The following is a 22,775-nucleotide window of genomic DNA, read 5'->3' as shown; positions in this document are numbered from 1 at the left end:
CTCAACCACGGGGACCTCCACACCTGCACCTCAGATCCCATCGCCGGCTCCCACTGCACTTAAAGCCCAGAGCCCCAACCAGCTGCTGCAGCGCCACCAGGCCAGGCCCAGCACATTCCTCATGCACCAGGTCACCTGCCCGGGACTCCATGTTGTCCCTCAGACCCAGGAGACTCCATGGCTTTCTGCATGGTGGCTGAACTCTGAACTCAACTGCCAGCCCCCAGAGCCCACGTGGACTCACCTGCCTGTCTGCCCCACCTGCACACAAGCTCTAGGAGGGCCTTGTTCTAGGCTTTCTGCTCAAAGCCTCTCCCCGTGCCCCCACCCACAGTAAGCCCCCAGGCATGTTTGGCTGCACCTTAACAAATCCAACACATCCCCAGACCTGTAAGTGCGTCTCCATCTGGTCCCGCTCCCTCTGCACTGATTGGAGATGCCCTTCGAGATCCGCCATCCGCTGATGGACTTGGGACACTTCCTTCTGCAAGCGCGAATGTTCCATCTCCACAGACTTTTTTTCCCCTTGAAGTTTAATCAACTCTTGCCTCAGCTCCTTCATCTCCGAGTCCAGCCTCTTCTTTGTGGTCTTCAGCTCACTGATGAGCTGGTCTTTGGAGGTGGCATCCCGCCGGTAAGCCTCCACCATCACCTGCTCAAGAAGACAGAAGCTGCAGCCAGCGTGGGGTGGCGTCTTCCAAGGGGTCAAATGGCTTAAACAAAAATGCTCACCACTTATCCAGGGCATTAACTTTTTTTTTTGTTTCTTTTTGGTGAGGAAGACTGGCCCTGGGCTAACATCTGTGCCCATCTTCCTCTACTTTATATGTGGGATGCCTGCCACAGCATGGCTTGATAAGCAGTGTGTAGGTCCGCTCCTGGGATCTGAACCTGCAAACCCTGGGTTGCTGAAGCGGGAGCGTGCGAATTTAACCACTACGCCACTGGGCTGGCCCCCAGGGCATAACTTTTTTGGGGCTAAAGATAACATATTTCACCAAAACCAAGACACTATCAACTGAAATGACATTCTTTTATGCACCTGAACAAGCCTGGGTGATGCACAGAGTGGTCGTGCCAGCTGCTGGGTGCCTGAACTATTTCCTCTTCCCTGAGAAATCTGGCAATTCCTTCTCCCTTCAGTTGCACTGCCTGGCTTCTGACACGTAGTCCCCTTGCTTGAATCTCAGTAATAAAATCTAACACCACTTACACTGCTCCTTCAGAGGGTTGTCCTTCCTCAGACCCTTGGCATTTGGCACCACCTGACACTCATTCCTCCAACAGCAGACACTGGCTTCACTAACATAAAATGTAATCATGCCCTTTTGCATATACCATGGCTTATTTCAATGCTGGATCACGGTGCGATTTCTTCAAAGACACGTTAAACAGAAACTGCAGCCTGTGCGGCAGTGATGCACACTCTCTCTGACATGACAACAGGGCAGGATCCTCGCGATCACAGATGCCAACCCACTGTGAAAATGCATCCTGACTTTAGAGATATTAAAATGGGAAGGGAAGAGGAGCATACCTTAGGCTCAATGAAGTGCCCTGAAAAGAATAGAAGGCCGGGCCTGCCCAGTGGCATAGTGGTTAAGTTCGTGTAGTCCGCTTCGGCGGCCTGGGGTTCACAGGTTCGGATCCTGGGCACAGACCTATGCACCACTTATCAAGCTATGCTGTGGTGTCATCCCATATAAAGTAGAGGAAGATGGGCACCGATGTTAGCCCAGGGCCAATCTTCCTCAGCAAAAAGAGGATTGGCAACAGACGTTAGCTAAGGGCTAATCTTCCTCACACACAAAAAAGGAAGGAGTCTAGATATTACCTTCCTCTTGATTAATTTTGTTCTAGTGAAGTGATTAAACCATACAGGATTTTTTTCACACACTTGTTTTACATAAAGAAAACCAACAACACAGTTTTACCTTTTGTTGAAGAAACTGTTCCTTTATTTTCTGTGTCTGTTTTTTCAGAGTGGTAGTCTCCTGCTCTAACTGTTCCACCTACAAAAGACATGTTTACATAGATGTTACAGTGATGGCTCCAGGAGGGCCCTGCACCTACAAGGGACACGCACGCACAGATGTTACAAGTGATGGTTCCAGGAGGGCCCTGTGCCTACGAGGGACACGCACACACAGATGTTACACTGATGCCTCAGTTCTAGTTCCCAGGGTTAGGGTGACTCTGGGTTCCTGAGTCAGGAAAAGAGCCTTCAGGGTTGGAAAGACAGCTTTCCAGTGAGACAGAAATGCCACCACCACTAGCCCCTGCTCTGTTTTTAAGATAATAATCTTAATCCAAGGTGTAGCTACCAGTGACTTTGTTAATATAGGCAAAATTCAAATATGATAAATAATGCCTAGTACCACCAAATGCCTCTGTCAGAGTTTTCCAAGTGTCAGCTGATGTCCCTCTTACTGAGCTAACAGGAAAGAATTTGTACAATTCCTCTAAACTACCTCCCTACTGCATCAAGGACCAGCCTCAGTGCATCTATCCTGGAAAGTAACTTAGCACGGCTCAACGTCTGCAGAGAAGACCCAGCTCGTTTTATTTTACTTCCCCAAGAGAACACACGTGATTGATTTCCTCTTGTCCTTGATGCTTATGAAACGTGATTTGAAGACAACATTACTCTGACACTGACTCTACTTCCTCCACACCATGCAGCTTTCTTGTCCCGTCTGTATTTTCAAACGTTCACCTACGTCAAGTCATGTCACACTGTTAGCACAACAGCTCCCAAGTGTGGCATGCTAGGTTATGTCCACACACACCCAGACCCTCAGGCCATCTCCCTGCCCTCACCCACTGACACACTACAGCTGACCTGCCAGCATGTCCAGTGGGTCACACCACAGTCAGGAACACAGGAAGGAAAAGCCAAAAGTTCCAGGAAGCTTTTCCCAAGTCTGAGCTCCATGTAATCCATATATAGAAACTGGTGTGTTCTAGTAGATTCCTTTCAAAGCCCCAAACATAACTCAGTTTCCCAGTTCCCGGCATTTACACACTTAGTGGCAAACACAGGACTGGAAGCATGCCACCAGCTGGTGTGGGCCCCTTCCCCAACCAAGCCCTGAGCCCTGCCGTGGAAGCCTTCTTCCAGGGCACTTATAAAACAAGGTGTTCAAACCAAGAACCAAACAATCAGCATCAGTTCTTACACGGATGATTTCAATTCACAACAAAATGACAGCAAATTTCATTACCTGGCTGGACTTGATGGCTAATTCTTGTCTCAATTGATCTAAAATTTCTGATGTTTCCTCGGTACCTTCCTCCAAGCGTTTTGCTCCTCTATCAAATTCCTCCCTGCTGCTCTTGGCCGCTTGCAAAGCCACCTCCAAGACAATCTTCTCGTTTTGTAGGAAGCGAATCGTGTCGTCCCTGGAGGCGGCCTCCCCTTGCAGCTCCTCCAGCCTGGCCTGTAGCTCATCATAGTGCACCTGCAGGTCACCCAGGGACTGCTCCCTGGTCTGCAGAGTCTCCTGCGTCGAGGTAAACTGCTTCAGCAGGTCCAGGTGCTCTTGCTGCAAGGCCTCAAGCTGCTGGTCTCGCTGATGCAAAACCAACTTCACCTGGGAAAAAAAGAACTAGATTCAATATAACTGCTCTTAAATTAAGAGTTTATACTTTTTCGCTGTTTAGGTTTTAAATAATTTGGATGGACCCTCTGGAGGCAGTCTTTTGTAAGTCAAGTTCCGGTGTGGAACAATGCCAGCAGAAGCAAACCCCCAGCGGGTCTGCAATAGCAGCCGAGTCTGATGAGATGACATTACGATGAATCTGATGGAAAGACCAGTGGACAGCCACGAGAGGACCGCCACCCAAGGACAGCCATGTGTGGCCCTAGGGCGTCTACACAAGGCCAGCCACACCAGGACAGCCACGTATGGAACCAGGGCAACCACGTGAGGACAGCCACGCGAGGACAGCCATGTGCGGCCCTAGGGCGTCTACACAAGGCCAGCCACACCAGGACAGCCACGTATGGAACCAGGGCAACCACGTGAGGACAGCCACGCGAGGACAGCCATGTGCGGCACGGGGGCGTCTACACAAGGCCAGCCACACCAGGACAGCCACGTATGGAACCAGGGCAACCACGTGAGGACAGCCATGCGAGGACAGCCATGTGCGGCCCTAGGGCGTCTACACAAGGCCAGCCACACCAGGACAGCCATGTATGGAACCAGGGCAACCACGTGAGGGCAACCACGCGAGGACAGCCATGTGTGGCACGGGGGCGTCTACACGAGGCCAGCCACACCAGGACAGCCACGTATGGAACCAGGGCAACCACGTGAGGACAGCCACACAAGGACAGCCATGTGCGGCACTGGGCGTCTACACGAGGCCAGCCACACCAGGACAGCCATGTGTGGAACCAGGGCAACCACGTGAGGACAGCCACGCGAGGACAGCCATGTGCGGCACTGGGCGTCTACACGAGGCCAGCCACACCAGGACAGCCATGTGTGGAACCAGGGCAACCACGTGAGGACAGCTACGCGAGGACAGCCATGTGCGGCCCTAGGGCGTCTACACGAGGCCACAGCAGATGCTTGCCTGCTCCAACTGCTGCTCCAGGGTAGCTGCTGAGGCCGCCATCTTCTGCAGCTGCTCCTTCTCGTCTTCAAACTCCTCCAGCCTCCTCTGCAGGTCCTCCTCCACCATCGTCTTTGCCTCTTGAATCTGCACAAAGGCAGCTTCCTGGTCCAACATGTCAGCCTGGGCCCAGAAGACAGAGTGTCTTTTAAAAAGCAGGATAACCTGACAGCTACAGCAGAGTGAGCAGGGAAACCCGCCACCCTGGCGAGAGGTGCTCGTCCACATCACCATCCTGTCCATGACTCGCAAACGGAGGGCCAATGGCCACAGGGGGCGGAAGTCTGGTGACTTTCCACTGCCCAAAAGACAGGCCACCCCCGCCTACTCCTCTGCCCATGGTTCCTTCTGCTGACCTTCAGGCCTGGCCGAAGGAAGAAGCAAGGAGACAACCCAGTTCTAAGAACTGGAATAAAGTCATGGATGAAATCTCCATGGCTGCCTCTTACAGGAAGACAGGTTGTAGCGTGTCCCTACTTTTGGGGTGTGCTACATGAACACTCTCTTTCACAAGATTCTCTCCTAACACCACATTTAAAACCAGACACCCGGAGCCCTGGGACAAATACGGCATGCCTTATGTTTTGACCACGTAACTAAGACCCAACAGCTAGGGGTGTTTCTTAGGGGAAAAAATGTTAGTTTATAACTTATAAAAAAGTTTATAACTTAAAATTTTTTTAGTTCTTTGACATTGAGCCCTTGAAGTATATGTTTGACAACAGACGATTCTATTCCATCACCCACGTCATTCGTGAGGACAAAGGGGCATGAAGCAGGGAGGTGAGAGACCACACCAGTCACAGGACACTGACTATCCAAATGACTGTGCAGGGCCAGTGACGTGCTCTGCACAAGCTGCCATGAGGTACATTGCTGAGACGTCGCATATCTTTTCTTCTTTACTTTTCCCAACAAGCCTACTAAGTAGGTCTTATTATCCTCATTTTATAAAACAGGGAACAAGGCTCCGAGAGGTTAGAAGTCATCCAGGGTCTCACAACTAAAAAAGAATAGGTCAAAGCTACTGCTTCCCACTATCGTGGAAATACTCTGTGGAGGCAGCAGAACATAATCATAACTACTTCAGACGTTGTTGGAGGATTAAATAGTAAAAGGTAGGTTGAATGCTCAGAGATAAGAAAATGCTTATTACCACTAGGCTCTGGAATGCTCTCAGACGTACAAGATACTAAACTCCTTCCTCCCACCGGTTCTCTGCCCAGCACTGCCCCAAGTGCCTGGCCGAGCACTGTGAGCCAGGCCCATGGCAGTTCAGAGTAGAAGAGCCCCAATTACCACTGACAATTCAAAGAGAGAGATGCGTGTACAGCGAAGGTGAGGAATAGAATCCCCAAACCTTAAATCACTGCAGGTTGTTCAAAATAACATTTTAAAGACGTACGTACGTGTACGCATAATATTGTTTATGTATGTGTATTTGTAGTTTCTTAACCTTGACCAGTGTCAAAAAAAGGCCCAAACCCCCAAAAAACCATCAAGACACCACAGCCTCAGAAGTAGCACAGCTCTCACCTCGATGCCCTGGAGCTGGACAGCAATGCGCTCCTTCTCCTTGATGGACCTGTGCTGGGTTTCCGTCAGCTGGTGGGACAGGGACACGTTCTCAAGTTTCAGATGCTCCAGGAGGCCTGCCTGGGTCATCTGTCCAACCTACAAAGAGAAAGACCGCAGGGTAGAAAGTTGCTAGATTTCAAGCCCAAGTGCAGACTGGCTGTACCCTGAGGCCGCCAGGGTGAGGGTCTCTGCCCAGCAATAGCCCCGGGAGGGCTGCTCCCCAGGACCACCACACTGGGCCTCCCTGCCCACCCTCCTGTCAGCCACCTGGACACTCAGGCCATCTGGGTTGTGTGTGCCCAGGAGGGGCGGGCTGGCAGTCTACAAGTCAGTGGTCATTACCCCCGAGACTGAGCAGTTTGTGGCAAGACCTACACGGAAGTTCCCATTGAAGGTACATCTGTGAGCCCCAAGGTGAGGGGTCTCATCTGGAAAGCAGGGACAGCCAGGGCTGGAATCCACCCATAAAATGAACTGACTAACTATGACCAAACACATTTCGGGCCCTGCCCTGTCAGTGCCTGACTGTCCTGGACACTCGCCAGCTGACCCTGGCCATTCCCAAGAAGTGGCATTGGCAATGTAGCACAGGGTCTGACCCAAGCCATCATAGACAGTCAGACCTCCTCTAACCAACCATCTCCTCGAGAAAAAGGAGTCTGAGTTTACAGCACTCCAACACGCCGGCCCCCAGAGGAGGGGTCAGTAAAGAGAAGTCTGAGGGCACAGGGCTGTGTGACTGGACCTTCGAGCACATCCCTTCCAGATTCAACCTCAACACTCCTAGACTTAAAAGATGCCAGAAGTGACCAGAAGTTGTGCATTTCAGAGGCTAAATGGAAGGTGCCCAGAGCAAGGGTGACGCCATTTGCTGGGATCGTGTTTCAAGGCAATGAAAGAATAAAGACTACACTGCACTCTCCTCTCTCCTCAATGTTCCTGTGAACACTTCTATGTTACTGGGAAAAGATGGAGAAAATGTATTAAACACCCTAATCAGGGAATGCTGAACCTGAGTGCCAAAGGTCTTCGAAAACAGCAGTCACAGTGCTCAAACTGCCACTCCCTGGGACTCTTCCTCTCATGTTTGTCTTCCAAATTCCATTTCTGATTTATGTCAGACACATAAATCTGGCCTCTTTAAATATTTTATGCCTCATATCAATGCACTATCCCTTCAAAACTGCATTAACTTGTACAATGATTTATTTATTTATTTATTATTTTTTTTTTTTGTAAGGAAGATCAGCCCTGAGCTAACATGCATGCTAATCCTCCTCTTTTTGCTGAGGAAGACCAGCTCTGAGCTAACATCTATTGCCAATCCTCCCCCCTTTTTTTTCCCCAAGGCCCCAGTAGATAGTTGTACGTCTAAGTTGCACATCCTTCTAGTTGCTGTATGTGGGACGCGGCCTCAGCATGGCCGGAGAAGCGGTGCGTTGGTGCGCGCCCAGGATCCGAACCCGGGCCACCAGTAGCGGAGCGCGCGCACTTAACCGCTAAGCCACGGGGCTGGCCCCAAGGATTTATTTCTAAGTATGGTGTAAGTAGAACAAATACTTGTTTGTATGGTCCTTCATCTTAAAAAATATGTAATATAAGTTTAAGAACACTTCTATTTTGTATATTTGTAGACTTTAGATTTAAAAAAAGGAGCATTTGGCAGAGTTAGTACTTTACATCCTCTACTTGAGAAACAGTTTTAATCTACGATTTTATCTATACAAAGAAAAAAAAAGAAAGGAGAGAACAAAACCCACAGCTAAATTAAAAAAGACAACTGAGCTGACCAGGTCCCATCCAGCGCCCTCAGATCAATCTAACGAGTCTGGAACCAAGTGCCTTTTAGCAACTTGCCTACTGTCCCGAGTGCCTCCAGAGCACACGGGGCCCAGAGGGAGAGGCCTCAAGACGAAGCACAGCACCCCAGCGTTACTCTGCGTACCTGGACTGATGCATGCTCCCACCTCTGCAGAACCAGAGGTGACATGCCTGCGCCCCTAACAAAATGGAAAGAAAGAGTGTTCACGCTGGAAAGACCTGGTGACTAAGCAGCTGGAGAAAGGAGAAGTTCCAACCAGGAAGGTAACGTGTGCCGTGCTCTGTGCACCTGAGAAACAATGTCAGGGGAGGGCAGTCACCAGAGCAGGGGAGTCGGGTGTGAGAGTCCTGAGGCCCAGGCAGAAGTGGACTTGAGAGCCGGGTTCAAACGATGAAAGTAACCCTCCAGAAGGGATGAGATTCACTGGCCAGAGCTCAGAACACAGCAAGTTCCAGAGAGGAGGATTTTAGAACTAAAAATGCTTAAGCAGAAGCTGTGAGACTCCCTGTGTCAGAAGGTTATGGAAGGCAGTTACTGTACAGGATGGCTAGATAAGTGGTTAGCAGATTTTTAAAAAATGTATCTGTGATATTTAAAAATAGAAGTCTTTTTAATTTAGTAAAAAAGCAATTGTTCCACACGAGACACGAGATGTGACCTGCCAGGCCATGTCAGGGGCTGTACGTACCTGGATGTGGGCCATCTCACCCTGCAGTCTGACCCGGGCCTCCTGGGCCAGGGCAAGCTGCTGCTGGTACCACTGCCGGACATTCTGCAGGGATGAGATTTCCGCCTGGGACGCCTTCAGCTTGCTGGTCAGTGTTGTGCGCTCCAGCTGCACTTGTTGTAGCTGGCTCTGCAAGGCTGTCATCTGTTGTCGCAGGTCATGCACTGAAAGCAAGCAAGCAAGCACAGCAGCTCACACCACCTGCTACAAACAGGAGAGCCTGCAGCTCCGCACATTCAAACCAAAGTCAGTCTCTGCAGAGAGTGAGAAACCCAGCCGGTTCTCACTAGTCACAGTCATGCTGTTCCATAAAGGTGTGTGAACACTGCAATAGAGAACATGGAACCACAGCTCCTGGGGGAAACACAGGGTTAGGTTCTGGTTGACTCACCAGGACAGCCTCTTTGTTTCACGTGTTTCTGTTTAAAGATACCTCACTCTATACTGTGGATTCATTAACACTGAACTCCCAGCCAACAGCACCATATGTCATACCTGAACGAAGCTCATCTAACACACATGTTCTCTCCATAAAATACATCACCGCCTTCTTGCACTTAGGAACACCAGACAGTGTTAGGGGTTCACTCTAAATAGCAAAACCACCCCAAAAAAGCACAAAAATGCAAAAAACGTGGCAGTAAACAGACCATCAGAGGGCACTTGTCTGCGGTAGGAGAGCTAAAATGAGAAGGCTGTGTGTCACCTCGTTCACCTCAGCTAGGAGCAAGCATATCGGGCGACTCCCATCTTCACTAGCCTGCACCTGTCTGCAATGACTGTGCAAGTGCTGATTTTTGGGTTACAGATAAACTTAAGCGAGTAGGTGAATTCACATAGAGACCCTGTGAATACTGAGGATCGACTGTGTGTCTACAAAGTTGCCACGGGTGCCATGGCTCTAGTCCCTAAATGGCCTGATGACGTCTGTGAGCCATCAACAGACTCAGGAACGGTGTTGTGTTGCCAATTCCACACTAAAACCTGCTAGTTTGCTGATATGGTCAACTCTTTACACTGATGAGGGCAGCGCAGGAGGAGGGAGGAGACAGGAGGTCAAAGACAACCCAAATCACAGTACAAACAAAACCAGTCAAATATTTTAAAATTAAAATTACACCCAATATCGAAGAAAACATTTACCATTTTAAAGACAGTTTCCAAAAAAAACCCCAAATAACAAAAAACCAAACATGATACTTTAAGAGGATCCTCAACCCCTTATCTGAAATTCTTGGGGCCAGATGTGTTTCAGAGTTCAGAGTAGTGAGATTTTAGAAAGGCAACAGAAGCCACCACTCCGCACCCCAAATCCAACATAGGGCAGAACACATCTGCAGCTCAGTGTGTGGACATTTGCACTGCGCTGTGAAATCAGACTACGGCCTATGTGAGCGTAGGTTAGATGAACTCTGGTCAGGTCAAGCCTTGCAACTAGAGTTACAAAATGATTTTGGTGTTCACTTTTTGGGTTTTATAATTTTCTTAAGGGACTGGGCATCATAAAATGCTCAGAGTAAAAACCGTTTATTTTGTTTCTCAGCTGGCACTTTCTTTTTTCTAGTATCAGGATAAAGCCTTTGTGACAGCAGTTTGTCACTTTTTCTTTTATGTCATCAGATCTGAAACCCAGTCTCACAAGCCTCATGGCCAAGACACCATGCTGGCAGATGTGATCCTTCACAGCAGCCCCACTAGCCACTCTCGTTGCTCAGACGGCCCAGAGCTCTGCCAGAAGAACATCTATCCAGCCTGCCCTGGAGGATCTGGGATCTGGGCCCACTGTTCCTCCTCCGGGGCTCTGATCTTCAGTTTCCCCATCCCTACTTCCCGTCCTTCCTCCTCCAGTCAGCCAATCTGAGATGTTGTGAGCAGGCAGTCTTCTCAGCACCTAGCTGGGCATGGAGCATTGACTCTGGGGATGGCGTATGCACCCCCAGGATGAGGAGACAGCACGAGGAGAGGGCCGCACAGGTTCTCCGTGCATGGCCTGCCACCAAGGTCCCCTTGACTCCATTATTCCATTTGTCTATCATTCCATAGGTGATTCCCACAGGGATCCAGCTAGACCAAAAAGCTGAACTCGGGGTAGGAAAAATAAAGGTTTACACAATCTAAATGTTGCTTTTAAATCTTTTAAAAAGAATCTGCAATTCTGTGGAATAAGCAAGTGGCTCTAGCCCCCGAACTACAATGGACTTTGAAGGCAGAATGAGTGGGAATGACCTACTGACTATTAAGGTCCCAAGTCCATTTCTAAGACCTAAGCTGTTCCCCTTGAGGCACGTGCAGCAATGTACAGGAGTCCATGAGCTCAAGCAAAGACAACACCTACTTCAGAAAACTCAACACCTCACGTATAAATGAGAAGGGAACACAACCCTACAACCCCCAGCACATCAATATGACAAAGGTCAGTCCCCAGAGCAGATGAGAAGAACTCCACCACCAGGCCCCAACCCCCTGGGCACCTCCACAGGACAAAAGAACAGAAACGCAGACCACCGGGAGCCACTCACCTGTGTTGTCCTTACTGAGGATACTTCTCTGCATCTCTTCTACTTTGGCCATGAGTCTTTGGTACTGCTCCTCTGCCACCTGCAGATCACTGTTGGAGGACGCCAGGCTGGCATTCTTGGCTTCCAGCATGTTCTGCAGGTCAGTCATTGCTCGCTCTAGGTCCCAGCAAGACTGCTTCAAGGTGTCCACCTCTGAACTGAGCAAGTCCTGCTTCTGCTGGCTGCTATGGCTGTGCTCCACCTGCGCCTGGAGCCTTGTGTTCAGGGCAGCCAGTTGAGCCTGCAGCTCTGCCTTTTCTTTAAGTGCCTGAAAAGATCCCCAAACAGCCACACTGACTTTCAGAAAAATAAGTCACTTCCACCCTGCCTATTAAGAGGGCTGCCAAAACAAACCAGGGAGACAAAGAAAGGTGTCCGACAGGTGAACTTTACAGAAAAGTACCATGTTTTCCAGACTACTCAGTCACTCTTACACATTGGTTATCCCAAAAGAAGGCAGATTCTCCAAACGAGCCCAAGAGGCAGGAGGAGCCTGCTTGTTTTCTGCAAGGCTGCACCTGAGCAGGGCAGCATTCGGGGAGAGCTGTGCAAGCACCCATTCACCAGCAAGAATGTCGGAAAACCTAGTTGTTAAAAAAACAACAAAGCACACCAGCATGCACACAAACACACACACACACAAAGCAAGAACACCCGAGTGGTGAGGAACCCCTCAAAGATAGAGAGCAGTCAGTCATATCTAGGAAACAGAACTGGCAGAACATATCTGCAGGAAAGGTGGCTGTTACCCCAGAGGAGCTCTGAGGCTCCATGAGGGCCGCTGGGCACAGAGCAGCCAGAGGCACTGTCCAGTGCTAGGTGGCAGGACCACAGAGACCACTCTCCACAGGATAAAGCCGCAGTGAAAGGAAAGGTGGGGCCTCGAGAAGCCCCAGGGGCAGCAGAGAACGTCCACAAGAAGAGGAGCAAAGGGCACATGCCCACCCACTAGTCAGCATCTCCTGCCCATCCTACAGTCAGTCTCTCAGGGGTTTGCACGGGAGTTCCAAAATGCAAAGATGAGCAGACAGTGGCACATCTGTACGCTTTAGGAGAAAACCAACATCATGAGAAAAGACAACAAATTCAACAAACAGAAGAACAAATGCCCAAAGAAACCGAGTTAACTGAGCAAATGTAATGAGATTTCACAGTAAGCATAACTAGTATCTTCTACAGAGACGCCAGCAAGTGTCATACCCGTAACACCCACCAAGATCTTGGTTTGGACACAAGTGAAGAGCAGATCAGTATCCCAGGAGTGTAAGAAGGTAAAGTCAGGTAAAAGCTAAGGTTCTTGGATTGCTCATGGAGGGAACGTGCACATCAAGTGGGAACGCATTGGATGAGGTGACCTTCTAAAGTGGGATGGAAAGTGACAACTGAGTACAACCAAATTAACCTCGAAATCTCAGCCATCACCTCTTCAGTCGACACAGTTTTATGTACACAAAGTGGTCTGTCTGTGTCCCAGGACTGAGTTGTACAAAAAAGCCACATCAAACATGAGAACAGTGTTTAGCAGAGTGAGCTATTCTCCACGTCAACAGCTTCCTGCCACCCCACCGACTGGAGTGCACGCTCCTGAAAGAAACACTCTCTTGCTGCGACGTCACACCGCTCTGTGCCTGTGTGCATGTCTCCGAGTCTCCACGCTAAATGTATACAGTCGAATTCAACTGAACTGACTGACTCTGTTGACAGGAAACCTGAAAATTCAGGGCTCGAAAATGATTTTTCAGGCATGTGCTAACCAGATAAAGCAAAATTCCCATCAGAAAAAGCAGAGCCCGCAGCAAAAAGTATTAAAGGGGCAAAGATGACAACTTTACCATGCCAGAAAAAGGTGAAATCTGTTAAAAGAATTTAACTATTATGGATTGTTAGGTATCTAACAACAGAGCTAGGAAATATTCCAGGCAGATCCTGATGGTGATTCAAGGAGAAACTGAGCCATGCACAGTCAGAGCAGGAAACGAACAAACCTCTTTCTGAGGCAGAAAAACCAAGTAGAAAAATGTGAAGATACAGAAGACTTGGCTGATGGTGACAATGACGATGATAAAGCTTATTCTTAAAGACGTATAAAACTTTGCACCCAGTGAACATGAATCACACATTAACACATCCATCAAACATCCATTACCTGACTAGCCTCCAATGATAAAGCTTCCAGCTGCCCTTCAAGTCTCATTTTTTCTTTAAGAACCTGCAACATTTCATCATGAGTTTCAGCAACAGAGCTTTCCACAGACACGCTGGAGGATAAAGGCACAAAGGATGAGGCAGTGGGAATATGAAGGATCACTATTATCCCGCTTTTATACTTTTCCATATTCTCCAAATTCCACACACTCCTGCTACTCTCCCCTAAATTTTTAAAAATAAGTAAAAAGATTTAAGTAGGGAACTAAAGCTCTTACAAATGCTACTAATCAACACCCCGACCCAGTTGGGCATTTTCAGCCCCCATGTGGCTAGGAACATCCTTATTGAAATGGGAGCCCAGGTTAACTAACTGTGCAGTTTGAGAGACAGCTCTAGACAAACACTGGAAGATAGCATATCTTCATACTGCAGATGATTACTGATGAGATCCAATTCCATTTCTTACAAAGCAACAGAGTTGTGTAGAAATAAAGCGCTAAAGACTAAGGATGGAATTAAGAGAGAAAATCGGTGTATCACTGGCTTCAGTGCAGAGCAGGGTCTGCAGACATCACCCACCTGCTGCCGATGCTATCTGTCCGGCTCCGCATCTCCCCGTTGACCTCCTGCCCCCGGTCTTGGTGTTTGGCTGCTGCGGCCTGCAGCACATCCGTGATGGAGGGAAACTGGCCCAGGGCACCGGTGGCAATCTCCTGGCCGTTGACCATGTAGGAGGCTTCACGTGTGCCCACGGTGTTCGCCAGAAGGCCAAGTGTCCCGCGGGTGGAGACGCTGCTGTAGGAGGAACTGTCACTCTCATTCCCATCAGCCTCAGACGCATTGTCCCCCGTCAGGGATGAGTTCTCCAGGCGGTCCTCAGCCTCAGGACACAGGCTGATCTCAGACACCACCGATGTCGTGCTGCTTCGGCTCTGCTTCAGGGAACCCCCGGCAGAGTCTGCAGCCGGAACATTTCCACCAGAATTCCCGGCATCTGAGTCTTCAGTTCTGTAATCAGCCAGAGACCGAATTTTGCCTGATTTTGAACTTTTTTTCTCCTTAGGATGTGCCAGGAGCCCTAAGCTGCCCACCTTTGGCCCCCGAGGGACACTGGTGCGCAGGAAGGAATATTCTTTCGTCATAGCCACAGCACTGGCCCTTGGTAAGGTTTCTGGGTTCAACATGAGTTCAGGATCAAGTGTGCTAAAAAGTCTCATTTTAGTTGCAGGTTGACTGGACTGAGAAGGAACAAAAGTACAAAAACTGTGTTTAAAATTGACAAACAGCATTCAAAAACCGCCATCCAGAAAAGCTGCACCAATTATCTTCCCTCCTTACATAAACAGAGCACCCTCCGCCACATCCCTCACCACCCCACTCCACCCAGGGCTGCCACCCTCTGCAGTCTCACTGCCTCCAGCTCATGGCCCAGTGACCGGCCCACACATGCCTTTAATGGCAGTGACTTGATAACATTGTAAAACATCGATCAGAGCACGTCCTTCCCCACCATACCTCCTTTACAAACTTTTCCTGGCTATTCTCCCATGTTTATTCTTTTAGATAAACTTGACAATTTTCTTCAAGTTAAAAAAAAAAAAGTCCTTTTGAATTAGAACTACCTTAAATTTATAATTACTCAGGGGACAATGAGCTGTTTTCCTGCATTTATTCATATTTGCTTGCATGTCCCTCAACAAAGGAAGTCACGTAGTGTTCATTTAGATTCTAAACCATTTTTATTGCCATTTTAATTTAATTCTTAGATATTTTATCATTTTGTTATTATACTATTGACAACTATTGATTTTTCATATTCATATCTTTAAACTGATCATTTTCTGAACCCTATTTTAATAATTCTATAATATTTTCATAAATTTATAATAGTAATTTTTTTCAGTTGATTCTCTAGAGTTTTCCAAGACATTTCCAACACATGCAAACAACAATAATATTCTCTTTTTCAATATTTATGTCTCTCACTTCTTCTATTATCATGTTAGCTAGAACTTCCCAAATGGCCTTAAATGAGGTTGGGGATGAAGGAAGACACTGCTCCTTGTTTCTATCTCAACATGACTCTCTCTCACCTAGAAATATTCAATCTTATGTTATTCTACAAAGTCAGTGCAATCCCAGCAGGGCAGAAGGACAAGGGGAAGGATGAAAAACATCTCAAAATGATACAGGGATGCAACTGGAAGAATAAATAAGCAAGAATACAGGCGTATCTCGGAGATATCGCAAGTTCAGTTCTAGACCACCACAATAAAGCTAATACTGCAATAAAGCAAGTCACACGAAGTTTTTGGTTTTCCAGCGCATATAAAAGTTATGTTTACACTATACTATAGTCTATTAAGTGTGCAATAGCATTGTGTCTAAAAAAACAATGCACATACCTTAATTAAAAAATACGTCATTGCTAAAAAATGCCAACCATCATCTGAGCCTTCAGCAAGTTGTAATCTTTTTGCTGGTGGAGGGTCTTGTAAAAAACGCAATAAAGCGAGGTATGCCTGTAGCTAGAAGAGCAAGTGTCTGGGCCTGCGGGTAGACTGGACCACCCAGCATTATCATGACTATAGAGCTACAATTAGACCCACCAAGAGCTAGGAAAGCAGCAGACAGGCTGATGACATAGAACGCAGCCCAGAAACCAGCCCAAGTATAGGCGGGATTTGTAGATATTCGAGAAGGACCCCAATAAGGCAGCACTGCAACCAGCGGGGAAAAGACAGACTACGGAACAAGCGATTTTCCATAACCGACCAGCTATCCACAAAAAGGCTAATTCCCACCTCTCGCCTTCATCCAAAACATTTCAAATGGATTAGATTTAAACAGCAAAAAAATCCCCAACTTTGGAATACATTTTATACTATCTTATACTTTTAGTATAAGAAGAAAACATTGGTGAATTTATTTATAGTCTTCAAATGAGGAGATCCTTTTGAAACATGACATAAACCCCAAAAGAAGTAACAGCAAAGGCTGAAAAATTTGTAAATATTTAAAACTGATGTGCAGCAAAAAAATATACCAGAAAAGAAGTGAAAACACACGACAAACTGGGAAAAAATTATCTGCAATATTTACTAAAAAGGCATGATTTCCTTGTATGTAGCACCTACATAGCAAAAAGACAACCAACAGAAAAATGGACAAAGACACACAGCCAGCGAATACATGAAAAGATGCTCACTGTTAGGAGATAACGGTTATTTTCACCTAGCAGAGGACAAAAATTCAATTTTTGTTATTTCTAAAGCTGCCAAGGATGAGAAAGCTGGCATTCTTATACGCTGCTAACTGGAGTGTAAATTGGTCCAGCCTATTCAGAGGGCAATAAATATCAAATAACAAATACATAAAACCTTTTACCTAATAACTTGACATTTAAAAACTTACCCACAAAAGTATACCAAGACACAAAACATTCACTGAAACACTGTTTACAATTTCAAAAAATCAGAAACAACCTAAATGTCAATCACTATGGGAAACAACCTAAATGTCGATCACCACGGGTTGGTTGATGAAATGCTGGTACATACACAGTTAGAAAGGAAGAGGCAGGTCCCCACTGTGCCTATGGAGAGGCGCTCGGGACATGGCTAGTGAGAGAGGCAGTGTGAAGAACAGTGCAGAGGGTGCTCCCACTGCATAAAAACCAACCATCATCTGTGTGTGAGGGCATATGCATGAAGATGCTCCCGAAGTATTTATCAGACTAAATAGGAGAGAACTTTTACATATCATCTGTGCCATTTAAATATGAGGTTTGAACTACATTCCTCATGTTAAGGAAATATTCCTAAAGAAGTAACCTTCTACTCTTAGTTTACTAGTTTTTGCTTGTTTTGCGTTTTTTGAATCAAGAATTTTGAATTTTATCAGATACCTTTTCAGCACCCACTGAGATGATCCTAAGTTTTTCCACATGGACCTACTACCATAATGAGTGCTGTCGACAGATTCTCCCATCTTGAACTAACCTGTACTCTTACAGAAAACCTCCTTCGGTAGCCCTGTGTTACTCTAAAACTGACAGGCAGTGCTGATTGGTCACAAGCATTTCCATTCACAAGCACAGCACAGCTCTGCGCTCAGACAGGTGGGATCAAACCCTAGCTCCGCTGTTGGCACCACTATGGTGGGCACTTCAGCTCCAAGCTTCAGTGAACACCATTCCTCACCGGGTTGTGGGAAGCAGGAGGGCACCTCCCCAACTGCACCCTGCCTCACCAGGGCCCTGCCCAGAGGGTCTCTAGAGCAGGGGACAGGTGGTGGCCAATGTACCCAGCAGCTCACTGCCCACCTTCCTCCGTGTCGGGGTGGCTGAGTGAGAGGGGACTGTAAAGTCGGTCAGCCCAGTGTGTGATGAGCATGACATTTCCATCAGTTTGAGAGAAGTTATCTTACTGAGAACTAAGGAAGTATCTTTCCATTTTAACTACCAGTTTTTTATATTTATACATATATATAATTTTTTAAGATGGGGAAAAGATGTTAAATTTCACATTCGTAATTTTACACTGAACTGACATACTGTGACCGCCTAATGTTGAACGATCCAGGCAGAGCCTGGGACTCGCAGTGCAGGCCTCTGGGAGGCAGAGCATGGACAGGCCCTGGCACACGGATGCCGTCAGGTCTGCATATTGGCTCTGCCACTTTACCACTGAGTGACCTCCAGTGAGATCCTTACCCACCCAAGGCTCAGGTTCCTCTTCCAAAATGTCACTCATTTCACATGATTGTTGTTAACATTTCTATTATATGAAGTCCTTGGGGAATTTAACATAGTACCTGGTGACTATCACGGTAACTTTTCTGGCAGGCCACCTGGGTAGGTCCCTGGAAGCCTGACCAGGCAGGAGCCTCTGCCAGAGCCCATGTGGGGTCCTCGAGGCTCTTCACACTGGCTTTGGAGCAGTGACACCGGCACAGCCACGGTTCCCTCGTGCGAAAACAAACGGCCAACCCTGACGGGGATTCATCACTACTAAATCATTCACTGACAGCATTTTTAAAAGTTAGTTATTTTAATTTTAAATTCTTTTAATTTGAAATTTTTCAAATCCGCAGAAAAATTGGATGAAGTGTGAAATGAACATTCATACCCCCTTTGCCTAGAGTCACTTGATGTGATTAAAAAGACTGCTTTCATTAGCATCCTAAAGAGCTTTATATCTGAATAAAACTGACATTAGCCTATCATATGGACGTGGCAAAGTCCAGTGGAAACTGTTCACTCATATACTAACAACTGAAACCTAGGACTGGCTGCTCAAGTACAGGGAGCAACAATACCCAAGTATTTGCCATCTCTGCTTTTTAAATGGAAGATTTAGGAATAAAACATGTTTGTTCCAAGGGAAGAAGGACGAGACGAGGCAGGAACCAGAGCCCTGTTGGAATCTCCCAAAGGGTGGGAACTGCATGAGAGAAATGATCTTTCCAGAGAAGCAGAGACTTAAACAGCAGATCCTAGAATTACGTCTGACTAATTACTGTTTTCACGCATGAAGTTTTCCATGAGTTTGTTCAGGGAGGGAGACTCACTCTTTCCTGCTGGCGCTTCACCCTGTACTGTTTGAGCTGTTCTTCCAGCCGTTTCCGAGCCTGAAGTCGGACCTGCTCTTCCTTTTCCAGGGGCAGTGAAGCCTCTGTTGAGCCTGCAATGGGTAAATGGCCATTTAGAAATTCATAAAGCACTGGGCACAGAGGACTAGTCAGAACAGCAGCTTGGCTGTCTTGCGCATAATTACCAATATGATTTAGGTTCTAAACAAAACACGGCCGTCTAGTTTAAAAAGCCTATTTCCAGATGGAAAGAAAACTATAAGCCTCGGACACTGGCCACAGACAGGACCCACCTGGCAGAAGACCACTGGCCAAGTACAGGGTCTGTGCTCACGCCACAAGTATGTCGCTCCCCAGGGCATCCAGCTGGTAAAACAGGACACCGGCAATTCACACCTTTAGTAACAAAAGAACTGAACTTTAAGTCGGTGCCAGCGCTGAGCTCTGAGGCTGAGGGTCCTCGGCTCTCACCGAGCTCTACTCTGCTCTCTGACGTTACAGAGGAACATGTGAAGGGAAGTTTTGATGGAATTACACCCAGCGATAGGGAACAAGAACATGCCTAGCATGTGGTCAGGTGATACCAAACATGCTTTCTTTATGCAGTTGCATTGGTGGATATAATCTGATCCACAAATTATATTCAAACTCCTGCAATAACAAGTCAGGTTATAGTAAGGTATGCAAAATCACAAGAGTCCTCAGACATTATTTCTTAAGGAAAAAGCAGCTCACAGTGACCCCCTTAGGATTCATTGCAGACTGAAGGCCAAGCAGGCGTCCCAGCAAGGCCTGGGGTTGTTACCTCAGTTTCCAGACAGAGGCAACTCCAGTCCAGAGACTACACTCAAGAACAGGAGGGGAAATGAAAACTTTTTGGCCAATAACAGATTTTGAAATATCTAAAACCCCAACCTTTTATTTTGGGTAATAAAAGGGCTGAATAGTGAGTAAAAGGGTTCTTTCACATACAGCAGACATACATGTGGAACCCTGCTGAGGGCCAAGGCAGGTCAGCTAATACCCTGACAAGAACAGACAAATGTCATAATTTAACCACTTCATAGATGGCACCATCTTCAGATGTGGATTCTGAGGAGATAAGCAGCTGTTGTTTTAAATAATCCCTAAAACCTGAGCAGTTGCCAAGAATTTTACCAGGAATTCACCAATGTCCTTACTAATTTGTGTTTATCACTGAAAAGGTCTCTAGTTCTTTTCACAAGGCTAAGTGGTCCAGATGGCAGAAACCCAAGGGCCTGTGGCCTCAGGCAGGGAACCCAAATCAGCGAAGTCAATGCCAGAGACACAGCCCCAGGGCCCGGTGACCAGCCAACACCACCAGGATGGGCAGGGCCGGTGACAGGCGAACACCCACAAGGAAGGCCACTGGTGGCTGAGGCTGCTGCCATGTGGGCACCTGGGGCAGAGCTCACAAATCCCTCAAATCAGGAATCCAGACCTTATATGATGTCTCTTGACTTAAATGTTGACAATTAGTTTACTGAAATGTTTAAAACACACTGCAGCTCTAACAAAATAATGCCTATAAAGAAAAAGGCAAACAGTCCAAAAAAAAAACGGGCCAAACATATGAACAGACAATTCACAGAAAAGAACAGTCAAATGGCCAACAGATGGAAAGATGCTCAAAGCCTCTGGTAATCAGGGAGGGGCAGGTTGCAAATTAAAAGGAAGCACCTCACACACCCACCAGACTGGTAAAAACAGAAAAGAAATGGTGTCTGTGCTGCAGAGGTGGGAGACAGTGTCCTCCTATGGGTCGTTAGTGGGGGCAATGTGGCCACGCGTGATGGAAATAAAGATACTCATTGCTTCTGACCAAGAATTCTGCTTCTGGGATGAAGCCCACAGAGATTAAGGCTGATGATGCGGACACATGCTCACTAACGCTCAGTGAGATGGTCACTGCAGCACCAGTCATCATGGCCAACCCAAAAGCTGCAGAGACTCCACCCGGCCACACCCAGGGCTCCTGACCAGCCTTCAAAGAATGAATCGGAGGGGCCAGCCCAGTGGCCTAGTGGTTAAGTTTGGCATGCTCTGCTTCGGTGGCCTGAGTTCAGTTCCCAGGCATGGACCTACACCACTAGTCAGCCATGCTGTGGTGGTGACCCACATACAAAATAGAAGAAGACTGGCCACGGATGTTAGCTCAGGGCAAATCTTCCTCAAGCAAAAAGAGGAAGATTGCTATGGATGTTAACTCAGGTCGAATCTTCCTCAGCAAAAAAAAAAAAAGAAAAAAGAAAAAAAAAGTGAATTTGGAGCTGCATCAGTGAGAAAAACATGCAATAACGTGAACAATATAATCCCATTTTAAAAAACAATGACCAAAAACCTGGCTGTTTACAGAGGGCTGTAAAGGATCACACGAGAATGCAGCTGACCTGGAGAGGTGGGGAGGAGGTACTGAAGAGGGGATGGTAAAAACAGCATGAGTGACGTGATCCCATTACGTAAAATCTTGTATGTCTGTATGAAAACATAAGTGTTGGAGAAAGGCCTGGAGGCTTCTAGGGCTCACAGGCTGCCAGTCTGCAACTTGTTCACCCCTGAATCCCCAGGGATCAGCACAAAATAAATGTCGATTAAAATAATTCATAAAAGAAAGCCATCGGGGCCGGCCCCGTGGCTTGGCGGTTAAGTGCGCGCGCTCTGGCGGCCCGGGGTTTGGATCCCAGGCGCGCACCGACGCACCACTTCTCCGGCCATGCTGAGGCCGCGTCCCACATACAGCAGCTAGAAGGATGTGCAACTATGACATACAACTATCTACTGGGGCTTTGGGGAAAAAAAAAAGGAGGGGGATTGGCAATGGATGTTGGCTCAGAGCCGGTCTTCCTCAGCAAAAAGAGGAGGATGAGCATGGATGTTAGCTTAGGGCTGATCTTCCTCACAGGGAAAAAAAAAAAAGAAAGACTTCAAAGTGTACCTATCAAGATTAATTTCCCACTGACTGCTTGCTCACCATCCAGGGTGACACGAGACACACATGCACAGGCCCTTTAAATCTGGCCCTTGAGCACCACTGTCAATATCGGACCATGAAGAAGTGTACTTTCTCTCTAAAATGGAGCTATTCATTAAATGCACAACCCAGCATAGTGATATAACAGCAAATGACAGAGAGATAACCAGCGAGCCGGTCAGGGCATGTATCTCTGAAGGGTGGTGAGCGACAAGGGACACGGGAGGAGGGGTGGGAGAGAACAAGGAAGAGCCCGGCGAGAACAGATGCTTACACAGTTGCGTTTCTTGCATAGGAAGACTGAGTCTGAGAGACTGCAAGGCTTCTTTTCTAACACTGCCCTCAGCACTAGTCCCCTGAGACTTCCTTAGGTTGTCATGGAAACCAGCCACACCTGGGGAGGCATCAGGACCCACTGGGCTTGTGGTGGGACCAAGAGATGACGGAGGGTCTGGGAACTGTGGCGTCGGCCCGTTCTGACAGGTGTCCCCCTTGCTAGGTACATCCAGGCTTTCTCCTTCATCTGAAGCTCTGCTCACCTCAACAGTGGCACCTGGAAAAGAGAGCGTGCTGGGCCATCGCGGTTTTAACAACTAGATCAAGTTGTTTTTCAGACACACAGCTAAAACCGGACAAAACAGAATCTCAATACATGAGCAAACACCATCTCCCCATCCTGTAAATCTTTTCGCTCTGAGAGGAGAGCAGGTCCTGGGTTCTTCTCCCGTGGGCAGG

The 22,775-nt window shown here is 47.5% G+C and overlaps 1 protein-coding gene across 6 annotated transcripts in view; it reads right to left on the bottom strand.

Moving 5' to 3' along the window:
- Positions 1-22,775, bottom strand: part of GOLGA3 (golgin A3) — a 50,181-nt gene that overhangs the window by 19,603 nt on the left and 7,803 nt on the right. For 4 of the 6 annotated variants that reach the window (XR_009216817.1, XM_058531098.1, XM_058531097.1 and 1 more), the window contains 11 exons: positions 22,315-22,593; positions 19,028-19,140; positions 14,036-14,694; positions 13,455-13,566; positions 11,270-11,576; positions 8,712-8,914; positions 6,160-6,297; positions 4,585-4,746; positions 3,225-3,593; positions 1,935-2,012; positions 389-652 (listed from right to left, as the gene is read on the bottom strand). Coding sequence is in view for 5 of the 6 variants with exons in the window: in XM_058531098.1 (XP_058387081.1) it covers positions 389-652; positions 1,935-2,012; positions 3,225-3,593; positions 4,585-4,746; positions 6,160-6,297; positions 8,712-8,914; positions 11,270-11,576; positions 13,455-13,566; positions 14,036-14,694; positions 19,028-19,140; positions 22,315-22,593 (2,684 nt within the window). In the remaining variant the exon portion in view is untranslated. Of the gene's footprint in view, positions 1-388; positions 653-1,934; positions 2,013-3,224; positions 3,594-4,584; positions 4,747-6,159; positions 6,298-8,711; positions 8,915-11,269; positions 11,577-13,454; positions 13,567-14,035; positions 14,695-19,027; positions 19,141-19,341; positions 19,458-22,314; positions 22,594-22,775 lie in introns of those variants that run through there. The other 2 variants (XM_058531100.1, XM_058531102.1) reach the window with 2 other exon arrangements.

The sequence above is a fragment of the Diceros bicornis genome, chromosome 35 (assembly GCF_020826845.1).
Source record: "Diceros bicornis minor isolate mBicDic1 chromosome 35, mDicBic1.mat.cur, whole genome shotgun sequence".
NCBI classification, from domain to species: domain Eukaryota; kingdom Metazoa; phylum Chordata; class Mammalia; order Perissodactyla; family Rhinocerotidae; genus Diceros; species Diceros bicornis.
This window is presented reverse-complemented; position numbering and strand designations above follow the sequence as displayed.